Source organism: Hyperoodon ampullatus (assembly GCF_949752795.1).
Source record: "Hyperoodon ampullatus genome assembly, chromosome: X".
NCBI classification, from domain to species: Eukaryota; Metazoa; Chordata; class Mammalia; order Artiodactyla; family Ziphiidae; genus Hyperoodon; species Hyperoodon ampullatus.
In genome coordinates this window covers 116372797-116384832 of record NC_136913.1, presented here as the reverse complement: position 1 = coordinate 116384832, position 12036 = coordinate 116372797, and the positions used below count along the sequence as shown (strand labels likewise).

The following is a 12036-nucleotide window of genomic DNA, read 5'->3' as shown; positions in this document are numbered from 1 at the left end:
CGCAGGCTTCAGTAGTTGTGGCTTGCGGGCTCTAGAGCGCAGGCTCAGTAGTTGTGGCGCATGGGCTTAGCTGCTCCGTGGCATGTGGGATCTTCCCGGACCAGGGATCAAACCCGTGTCCCCTGTATTGGTAGGCGGATTTTTAACCACTGCACCACCAGGGAAGCCTGAGATGTCACCTTTTATCATAAGCTAAATTCTCACCCTAACTGAGTTTTAGAATAAGATGTTGAATATTATTTAGTGATGCCAAATTTGGATGTTCTATTCCTGGAAGCCAAGCTTACTAAGAAAGTAATTGTAGAGCTTATCATTTTCTATTGAAAAAAATAACATGCCAAACTTCTGAGAGGACATTATCCAAATAGAAATATGTATGGCTCTTAGGAAAGAAAAGAAATTCATGGCAAATAAAAACTCAGAATTAAAATGATTTAATCAGATGCTTTTTAGAATAACCTTAGTTTTCTTTTATTGAAATGGCCAGTTAGTTTGGTATAGTGGAAAGAATACTGGACTAGGAGAGGCCTGCTGGCATTTTTTATCTACCTTGGTCTCTTCCTAATTTAGTAATAACAACAAATACTTAGAACAGCACCTTGCCTATAACAAATGCTAATGGCTTTACATAGATCAGTTCATTCAGTATATGTAATTAATAAAGAATTTGTAATCTGTTGTGAATTAAACAAATGTAAAATATTATTACTAATAAATATGTCTATAGGTGCTTTCAGCTTAGTCATAAAAACCCAAAAAACAAAAAACAACCTAACACTGTTATGGGCTACATGCATGCTATAAAGTATACAAATAGAAAGTGGAATCTGGGGCAGCCTGTGGATGATGACCTTACCAAGGTTCTCCCTTACCTTCACATTCCTGTGTCTTCACTTATGCTGATCCCCAGGTCTCAGTGCCCTCCCTCCCTACTTCCCCCAACACAGAAGCTCATATCCTTCTTTTCTTTAAGGGCCACCCCAAATGTTGTCTCCTGGCCTCTCTTCCAGGTAGAATTATTCACGCAGTCTTCTAATTCCCTAGCGCTTTATATACAACGGTATGCATTATAATAAAGGTAGCTTAAATATTTATTTTGTCTCCTCAATTATACTTGAGTTTCTGGAGGGCAGAGTTTCTGGAGGGCAGGGCCTGTGCATTATTCATTTTTGTATCTCTGTGCAGCTCTTGACATAGTTCCTGGCCTATAATGTTCAGCTGAGAGAAAAGAATAAAAATTTGCATACATGATTATACAGTATCCTATTTGATAAAAGTGGGCAAGGCCTCAATCAGAATCTGAGCCCCGATAGCTGGTAAAAACCAAACAATGGTACAGCAGAAACTAACACAACATTGCAAAGCAGTCATACCACAATAATAATAATAAAAAACAACCAAACAATGTAATCATTTGTTATATTTCTCTCTGAGTGTATGAGAACCTGAGTGCAAACTATTAAATGGATTTTGGCCTACTGTATTTTATAGGTGTGATCTACAGGGTGAAAATCAGACATTTTCTGTGACTGTATGTTTTAGCTTTCTCATTTTATTTTAAAAAGCCAGACTTAGGGCGCTAGCTAAATAAGAATGTTGTTGATCAAAATTAGATTAGGAGATAAATACAGAAACATTACTTATCAGACAGTCTACAACTCTCTGGAACATATTCAACAACCCCAGAAGGAATCCAAAAAGGTCTCTGAAGTTGGAAAAAAATAGCTCTCATGAAGTCTGTGTACTTGATGTAGGAGGGGAGGCACGGTGCCACTTGCATGCCAAGGCCTGCTTACTGACTTTGAATTTTCATGGAAAACTCCAAGGACTGCTTAGCAAGTTTGGATATGCGTCTTCCTTTCAAGACATTTTTCCTTGTCTTGGGTTTTGGTAGAAAAAAAGATTAAGAGAACTCTTCCACCCATGCTGCCAGAAGGCACTAACTAAAGCATTGTTGAAATAAATGTTAAAAAAGTGAGTCTCGTGTTTTTCCTTTGTAAATCATGGAAGCTTACTTTGTTTTGTGTTATGTTTTTTTCATCTTTAAGAATTCTGATTGGCTCACATAAAATCAGTTGTGACAAAACTTCTTTTTTTTTAAATCTGAGGTTTTAAATGAGCGACATCCTTTTGATCTCACCTTTTTGAGGGTGATTCATTTTAAGTAGGAAGCCTTCTTTATCATAGGTTGATATCCTGAATGTGAAAGGAGCAAGTGTAAGTTTCTTTGCATAGTTTGGTAGAAGCTGTATAAGTAAGCCAAGCGGAAAAGTCAAAAGGCATGTTTAAATGATTTGGGGACTGTTACAATGCATGCTAACCATGCTAGTCATAGCTAGCTCATGATAACAGGTATCACTCAGCTTGCTTTTTCTCTTCTCTTTCCAGATTGCCAAAATGCTTTGGAGTTTTTAACTGATTTTAAGAAAAGCCCAAAATAGATTTGAGACTGTAAAAACTGAAGCCGCAGCAAGGGGGATTCAGTGCCAATGCATCAACAAAAAAGACAGCCAGAGTTAGTGGAAGGAAATCTTCCTGTCTTTGTGTTTCCCACAGAGCTGATATTTTACGCAGATGACCAGTCAACACATAAGCAAGTGTTGACGCTGTATAATCCCTATGAGTTTGCCTTAAAGTTCAAAGGTGAGTCTCCTAGGTGTATTTTCTGGATTTTAACTACTCCCTACTAATTTTTGACTTGTAGAAACTAATTTTTTAAAATACACTAATGGCCATTGTGACTTTTTCTTTCAGTTTTGTGTACTACTCCAAATAAGTATGTTGTCGCTGACGCTGCAGGTGCAGTAAAGCCTCAGTGTTGTGTGGATATGTAAGTCACAACCACTTCCTGGTAACATGTTTTCAGTGTGTTAATATTTATGTGTTTAACTTGAAAAAGATCTGTTCTTGAAGCTGCTCCCACATAGGCCTTCATTATATTTTGAATTTTGGCTGAGAGTTTGTCTCGCAACATACTTTTTAAGAAGTTTCTAAGAAATTCTAAACAGGTTGGCCAAATAATAATTCATTATGTTGGAGCTCATGTGTGTGTTAATATTTCCACGAACACTTCCTCATTGTTGTGCTTTTATTCATAGCAGGGAGATTTATGGAGGCAAAGTTCTAACTTATTCCTTTAAATTTCTCTAGCTATAAGAGGGAATTTAGCCCTCTTTGGAACATCTTGCTGTTATAGTGTCATTTGTGGAACTAATAATACTATGCTTTCAGAACAATGGTCATATATATTAATCTGAAATGATTCGGCTAATAAAACTGAAAGTCTATACAAACAGGAAGCGAGTGTATTACTACTCATCTGTAAAAGGTTATCTGAGCTCTTCCAGATAACTTCGTCTTAGAGTGTCAGATAAATGATTGTTTGTTCAAGCTGTTCATATTTAATTTTCACTTTAGAACGAGTGGTGACCAGATGGATCCAATGACCAGCCCTTAATTTAAGCTACCAAGTAAACTGTATTTGTTTAAATCTTCCGTTGAGAATGAGAAGCAGAAGTCTTTTCTCTTGCATACATTTTCATCATCTCAGAGCCATAAAATGATGTATCTTTGAGGACGTGTTTTTGCACATTTCTTTTGATTTTCGTTCAGTACGTAATAAGCACGGACTATTGCAAAGAAATATAGTCTCTTGCCTAATCAATGTGTTATCTTTGACCCAGTTGTTCTGTGTTCTCTATTAAGAACGAAGTAAAATAAATGGCACTGCAGATAACTTGCATAAAATTTATAGTAGTTTATATACTCTTTTCAGAGAAATACAGAAATGCATTGTAAGCCTTCTGTTGCATTGGTCTTACTGTGTTACCTACTTATTCGATTGCTTATTTTTGCCTTCGTGCATGGACTTCAATTTTAAGTGTAGGGTGAGGTTTGTTATTTTGTTACTTGAACAATCAATAAGTGGCAATTGGAATTTATGAGACTTTTGTGGGGAAGAAACAATTTCATATATCCTGTTTAGTGAATATTGCTGTACACAGATAGCCAGGAAAAAATGTCATTGCTAAAAGGAATTTTCTTTACCTATCATTCTTTTCTTTATCTATCATTCTTTTACTTTTCTTTACTTATTATTCTTAAGATGACTCTTACTCATCAAATATTTCAGAATTACCCATTTCTTTTTGGGTTATACTATGATTTTTTTTTACAGTATCACTAGCAAATTTCTGTATTTGAGTACTTGGTTATAGTCAGTTAATATGTATAAAATCTCTTGCTGAATTCTGCTTGACAGGCCCCCAGAAACCTAAACAGCATTTGTTCTTTTTTAATGTTTCCAGTGTGATTCGTCATAGAGATGTTCGATCCTGTCACTATGGTGTAATAGACAAATTCCGTCTCCAAGTTTCCGAGCAAAGCCAGAGGAAGGCTTTAGGAAGGAAAGAGGTCGTGGCTACTCTTCTCCCGTCGGCAAAAGAACAACAAAAGGAAGAAGAGGAAAAAAGAATAAAGGAACATTTAACTGAAAGTTTATTTTTTGAGCAGTCGTTTCAACCAGGTAGTCTGGATTGTTTTTAAAGCCCTTTTGAGGTCTTACACATTTCTTACTTTAAGAGAATCAGGGAGCAAAGAATAATTACTAGAACGATAACCCACCACTCTAAACCTAGTCGACTACTTCAAAAGTGAACGAAGAGATCAGGTACCTAGAATCGAACAAGAGGCCTAGAGCTGGTCTTTCAGCGGAGAGAAGAGCTCCCGCTAGATAGGGTTATAAGGAGAGGGCAGTCGTTGACAGAGCCTTTTCAATCTATAAAACCTGAGACTGCAGGCACTGTGCTTTATAATGCTAGCACAATTTGGCAATTCTATACTTTTGTTTCTGTGACTTTCCTATATCCTTTCTCATTTAATTAATTCGAAGAAGGAGAGAGATTGTGTTTGGCAATAGGCCAAGTTTGGTGTGCTGTTCATATTATTTTGAAAAAAAATCTCATTAAAGTTGAAGTTAATTAAACTAAGTAGATTATAATATCCCCTGTGGGCTATTAATTGAATCCCTCTCCATTCCTCATTTCCTTCCAGCTTAGATATTCAGGAGTGTTATGATATATTCTTTCAACATCGACAGGATCCTCATATTCAACTCTTGGACGTCATTCCGCCTCCCTCTGAACTTCTCATTATCTCCCTCCAACCCTATTATAAGGGGAGGAAGATAAAATTTTCCATAGAAAAGCATGGAAACTTTTTGACCATGATATATGAACGTGATAGCAGCTGTCCTTGAAATTGCAACATTATATATGAGGGATTAAAAACCATCTACTTGTCATTTCATTAATTCATAGATCCATATCAGTTTGTTCATCTTAGAATGTTTATCTCGACAAGACAGGGAGTAATGCCCCTTTGATTTACTGGAGCCAAGTGTCTTCTCATTCCATGCAAGGAGTGCCCAGATTTTCTGGTGATACCAAGACTAGGAACTAGGTAGTAACTAGTAGATTGTTTTCTTCTCAGCAACTATTATTTACAGACAGGACCAGTTTTTCATGTTTCGAAGCTGAAAGAGAATCTCTGTCAAATGTCACTTCGATGTCCAATCAATACTGTGAAGTTGACTTATAAATAGATATGAAATGCAAGATTCCTCTTTTAAAATGCCTCCTGTAGAACAAGAAAGGCCATTTGAGCATTTGGTTTTGGGTGTTAATTTTATAATTTAAAGTAAAGTGGTCGTTGCAGATCATTTTGGTATTTAACAGACTGGTTTAGTGCCGAAGAATAATAAGGGTTAAAAGTTTACTGTTTTATATATATATATATTTTTTCTTTTATTTTTAAATTGTTAGAATTCAAGTGAAAATCATCCTAAAATACAAATGTGTATTAATTGAGCATTTTATTATTTTATTTTTATAATGAAACTTTGTATCTGAAGTACATTAGAGAATTCTTCTAATTGTAAAATTGGAGTAGGTAGATGAGTAGAATAGGTGATATTGGCATAGCACATGGTGGTCTCTGTTTTGGGGAAAAAAAAACACACACACCTCTCTAAGCCATCCTGGTCAGGAAGCTCAAGGAAAGCAGACTCCTTATTTGTCTTGTTCATCAAGTTCATCACTTGTTCAGCACAGTGCCTGGCATACAGTAATTACACAGGAAATATGTGCATGGGCCTCACTAGGAAGGCTGGACTTCTCAGCTGGTAGGGGCAGCTGGGCTGGTTTTCTTTGTCTTACAAGGTTTCCACGGCTGCTGCTGTCTAGAGCAAGGGCGGCAGCACACAGTAGAGCTCCCCGCTCCCTGCAGGTACCGCAAGGTTGTGAGGGTCTCTCTGTGAGTTTAGCTGGAAAAATCGTTGGTGGCTGTATCGTGAAAGATTTGGATTTTAAAATGTGGTAAAAGGCAGTACAAATGAGAAATTTCTTCTCAAGTTATGTATTATATAAAGAGACATATAGTAGTAACACATTTTAAAAAGTAACCAGCACCTATAATCCCACACACTTAACAGATCTGCTTACGTGTATTCCATGTTACTTTCTAGACCTCGTCTATGTGCATAAATACAATTATATATATATATATATATATATATATATATATTTATATATATATTCTTTTTTTAACAGAAAAAGAAAAATATATATATATTCTTTTTTTTTCATTTAACAGAAATTGAAGATAAACCCACAAAGCATACTTTCACAAAATACCAAAGCCCAGGTCATTAAAAAGTTATTTTAAAAAGATTCAGCTGAATCTTAGAGCATTTGTCTTAATTACGTTATTAATGAACTGCTATGTCTATGCCAGGTTTGAGCCAGTGCTCTCTGGCTTAAGAAAACTATGTTCTTTATTATGGTTTATAATAATAAAGAATTGAAAATGACCTAAAAGTCATTTAGGGGATTGATTAAATTACGAATATTCATAAGATGGAATGTCAGGCAGACATTTACAAGGATTTGATAGAATGGTAGATAGTTATATATGGACATAGAAAGAGGTTCGAATATATTTCCAAGTGAGAGAAAAAAAGTTATAGAACAGTATGTATAATATGGTTTCATTTAAGTAAAAAAATCATTTTACGTGTTTATATGGGCATTTATAAAATCTGAAAGGATCTATACCAAGCTGTTAACAGTGTTATCTCTAAGAGGATGGGATTACAGAGGAACCTTTATGTTTTCTATATCTCTAAAATTTTTACAACCCTGTAGTATCAGAAAAACTTTCCACTTTGAAAAATGTCAAGCATTTATGTGAATGTTTTTGGAATTTCTCTAAATAGTAAAAATTCCTTGAAATAATCTTTACTGTGGGTTTGCATTGAACAGTGTAGTTGTCATAAATATTTTCCTTGAAAACTTACCTTTGCAACAAATATAAATATAAAAGTACTACATTCATTAGCAAGAGACAGACTTGTTTTTAGGCATTTATGCTATTGTTTCATCTCAAGCAATAATCACTATAAAATTTGAGTTTGTTTTCACCTATCTGTCTTTGGTGAGGCTCAATTAAACTTCACACAACAGCTATGGTATTAATAATTTAGAAAAGCTGCACCTAATAATAAAATGAACAGCATTATTTCATTAATAAAACACAAAGATTGTGTTGCTGTTGGCTATTCCTTTTAATGAAAGGAAGAGTAGTGGGAAAAGCCATAAGACAGAAAATGCTGGTGGGTTTCTTAAAAATATGGGTATGAATATTGTACACATACAACCAGAACTGAAGAATAGCAGGCCAATAATAATTTTTTTAAGAAGATGTTGGGGGTAGGAGTTTATTAATTAATTAATTAATTTTTGCTGTGTTGGGTCTTCGTTTCTGTGCGAGGGCTTTCTCTAGTGGTGGCAAGCGGGGGCCACTCTTCATCGCGGTGCGCAGGCCTCTCACTATCGCGGCCTCTCTTGTTGTGGAGCACAGGCTCCAGACGCGCAGGCTCAGTAGTTGTGGCTCACGGGCCCAGCTGCTCCACACCATGTAGGATCCTCCCAGACCAGGGCTCGAACCCGTGTCCCCTGCATTAGCAGGCAGATTCTCAACCACTGCGCCACCAGGGAAGCCCCAATAATAAATATTTTTAAATTTTATTTTATTGCGGTAAGAATACAACATGATATCTATTAACAAATGTTCGTCTACAATATAGTCTTGGTAACTATAGGCACAGTGCTGTTCTCTAGAACTTATTCATCTTGTATAATTGAGATTTTTATGCCCATTGATTAGCAACCCAGCCCCTGGCAACCACCATCTGCGCTCTGATTCTATGACTTTGACTATTTTAGATTCCTCATATAAACGGAATCATGCAGTATTTGTCCTTCTGTGACGGATTTATTTCATTTAGCATAATATTTGCCTGACATTGTTTCTGCTGCTTTCTTACTTCTATGCTATAAATGGGGGTAGAGTGGAGAGCAAGAATTTTCATAGGCAGCTTTAATAACATTAAAGTAGAACCTTTTTGCCGCCTTAACACTTGCAAAAATGATAGCAGGATGCTGCAGGTATTAGGACCAAACCTGTCTTGAGACCTACCAAAGATACTCCCAGAAGGTAGTGGAGCTCTACTGCAGTGGGCTCCAAAATGGAGTACACACAAGCAGTGCACTGGGGGTATGGGAAGAAAATACCAGAACTTCAATTTCTATCTATTTTTAGCCCATTCTCTGCACAGATAATACATGCTTGAACACTTTCTTCGAATTCCGGTGGGGTAGTGGGGAAAGGATGATGACCACTGTTCTCTTCAGTAGGAACTCACTACCTCACATTCCATCCTGTAATGGGCTTCCAGATAAGTCCAACAGATAAGGCCCCACAAAATGGGAATGATGGGGAAAGAATCAGAGAAGTTAGACAAAACCAGAATCCTGGTGAGTGGTGGCCAGTCTGTGTGAATGAACTTTTGTCTTAAGTTGTTTTTAGAAGCAAGCTCAGGGATTTTTATCTTTTTACAGAAAACAGAACTGTCTCCTCAGGACCTAGTTTACTAACTGTCTTCCTGGGAGTGGTGTGTATTGCAGCTCTGATGCTTCCCACGCTGGGGGATGTGGAATCGCTGGTGCCTCTCTACCTCCACTTAAGTGTCAATCAAAAATTAGTGGCTGCTTATATCTTAGGTAAGTGTTTTAAAGGTGCATTGGGGCATATGTGTAGGCAATTTGTTTTCTTGAAAAGAATAATACATTGTTCTTTTATTTATTCCATTCTTTCTGCAAAAAGTCTCTTTCGGACTAAACTGTGTCCTAAATACTTGCAAAATACATTTGTAAAAACATGAGAATGATGGAAACACTCACATTAAACTGCAGTAAGCCAAGGATTCCTAACCTGAATCAAGGCCCAGAATCTTTAAATGGCTTGCCTGAGGTCTATTGATTACAGTTGATTCTCTTTTTGAAAAAGTTATTTAAAATTTTAATACAGTTTTTAAAGATTACTTTCCATTTACAGTTATTACAAAATATTGGCTCTATTCCCTGTGTTGTACAATACATCCTTGAGCCTATCTTACACCCAATAGTTTGTACTTCCCACTGCCCCACCCCCATTCTGTCCCTCCTTGTGTAGGCAGTTGTTATGGCCTGGAGGTGGTAGTGGCGGTCTTTACGTGTGTGTGGGATGATGGTGGTGGCTTGATTTTTTTTTTTTTAAAGAAAAACAGATTGCTTCAAAAGCACGTTGAGATAAAGTGCATTTTAAGATTTAATTGTTGGCTCACATTTAGTTCTTTTCAGCTTGTTTATCTAGTACCTAATACTGTATTTTTCAGTTATTTTCTTTTTGCTGATTTACAATGGTATAAAACATGCATAAAATGTAAAATGCATACGTTCCATGATACAGCATTTTTACCTCTAGGAATTGATCCTAGGGAAACATACAAAGCGCATACAGTGATAAAGATGAACAGGGAAGCCTTGTTTAATGTTGTGACCCTTTCTCTTTAAACCAGTTCCCTTGTTTCCTGTTGAATCATTCTTTCAGTCATCCTGGCTTGAAACCTTATAGTTAATTAGTTCAAATGAACAAACATTCATTCAGAACCTACCATGTGTCAAGGATTAGGGTTCTGGTGATGAATGACTCTCCTCATCGTCTCCTCTCTCCTCTTCTGAGGTGCCAACTCTTTTCAGTATTCTCTCTCAGAATTCCTTGGTGTGCTCCCTTTTATAAAATCTCCAAATTGTCTTCTGAGGTGCCAACTCTTTTCAGTATTCTCTCTCAGAATTCCTTGGTGTGCTCCCTTTTATAAAATCTCCAAATTGTCTTCTAAGTTGTCTCTGACTTCTGTCTGTGTCCCTCCTATTCCTCCCCTTTACCCCCATTATCTCCCCCCGCAAATCATCCATCACATTACTGTCAGGTTGATTTCCATCCTGTGTTGATTTCACCACCACCACTCCCTACTCAACAACCTTCAGTGATTCCCCATAATCCATAGAATGAAGTATAACTCCATAGTTTGGCATTGAAGACTCTCCACACTCTGAGTCCTCTCTGAGTTACTCTTGGCTAGCTGCTTCCCTATGTAAATTCTTGATTAGAGTGTGTTAGGTTATTTTTTGATCCCCAAAAAGCTCATCTGGAGCCCCAGTCCTACCTCCATGCCCTTGTTCTTGCCATTTGCTCACCTGAAATGCCTGCCCATCATACTGTTCTATATCTTTCCTGTCCATCTTTTAGGCTTACTTCAGCTTGATCTTTTGGGGAATCTTCTCTGACTGCTCCAGTCCTATGTGATTATTTTCCTTCTCTGTACTTTATCACTCACTTTTTAAAAACCACTCATTTAGGACTGAGAATATTCTTATATTGTTATTTTTTTTATGGTTTTATGTATGGAGTCTCTTCAAAAGAAACAAGCTAAGCAGAAATACTATGCTTCTGTCTCTTTGTGGCCCTAGGGCCCTGGGATACAAACAGGCTTGCATTGTTTTTGTTAATGAAATTAGCAGGCTTTAGTGACACTTTAAAATGCCATGTCTGCTATTATTATAGTTGACGTGACTGGATAAAGCGAGAGATATATTTGATGGTTAAAAAATTAGCTACGGCCAGACATTAGTGATTGCATTAAATCTATCCAATGACTGCCTATTGCTGTAAACTGGATTTCTTCTGTATAGTATCAGCTAAATTCAAGTTGATTTTGAGTTCTTGGTAGAGTGCCTGCCTATGTGCTGTGTTTTATTTGCTCACTGAGGTGTAAACAATTATTTATTGAATGGAAGATTTTGTAAAATGCATGTCCTTAACTGTTCTCCAATTTTTTCTTTCAGGTCTTATCACAATGGCTATACTTAGAACATGAGCAAGGAATTCACTTGACTTCTGAAGTAAATTTATCTTGAAAATATGAATGTGGACTGCCTTTTATCTCTATTTCACCCCATTAACATGCTACAAACTATTGATTGATTTACAATCATTGCAAATGTATAATATATATTTTAAATTACTCTATAATTTTATTCAAAGGACTCCAGCACATTATGTTACAGACAGCAAGGAAGCTTCTGAGTGACACTTAGGAAATTTTTTGAAGAAATTCTTTTTATATCTAAGCCGACCGTGCAAAAGACTTTAATTAAGACATTTGTTATTTTCTCATCTTTTTTCTAATTCACTTTGATTGTTGAGGTCATGTATCCTTCAAAGTTAAAGGCCTAAAAGAGCAAACTGACCAGCCTGAAAATGAAATTACATTTATTTCCTAGCTACGAACATCAATGTTACTATATAAATTATGCCTTGTCCTCTATCATTATATACAGTCGCCATGGTGTTTCTAAAATAAGAGTTTTACAGTTAATGTGTAGAAGGTAAAAAAATGAAAAAGCATAAAATACTGAGGAATCATGTTTATCTTAGGGTCTCACAGAAGACAGGACATATTTAATTCATCTGGTGAACTACAGGATAGGTTGTGGTCCAGCCACCAAGAAGTAGGGTGACCATTCTGTTTGGTCTAAGAATTCTGAAGGAAGGTAGGCATTTGTTTAGTTAGCTGGTACACCTGGCTTTACCTCTGGA

General features: G+C 36.6%; 1 protein-coding gene across 4 annotated transcripts; it reads left to right on the top strand.

Moving 5' to 3' along the window:
* Positions 1-2489: 2489 nt before the first annotated feature.
* MOSPD1 (motile sperm domain containing 1) lies at positions 2490-11314 on the top strand (the record flags this gene model as incomplete). 4 transcript variants are annotated; one of them, XM_079728191.1, is made up of 5 exons in its annotated part: positions 2490-2643; positions 2755-2830; positions 4308-4525; positions 8958-9119; positions 11283-11314. In XM_079728191.1, 5 exons carry the CDS (start codon positions 2490-2492, stop codon positions 11312-11314), a joined length of 642 nt encoding a protein of 213 aa, XP_079584317.1. The 4 variants fall into 4 exon arrangements, with proteins under 4 accessions (XP_079584317.1, XP_079584316.1, XP_079584315.1 ...); XM_079728190.1 differs by having other exon boundaries at positions 4308-4528; XM_079728189.1 differs by having other exon boundaries at positions 4308-4537; positions 8916-9119.
* Between the last annotated feature and the right edge of the window lie 722 nt (positions 11315-12036).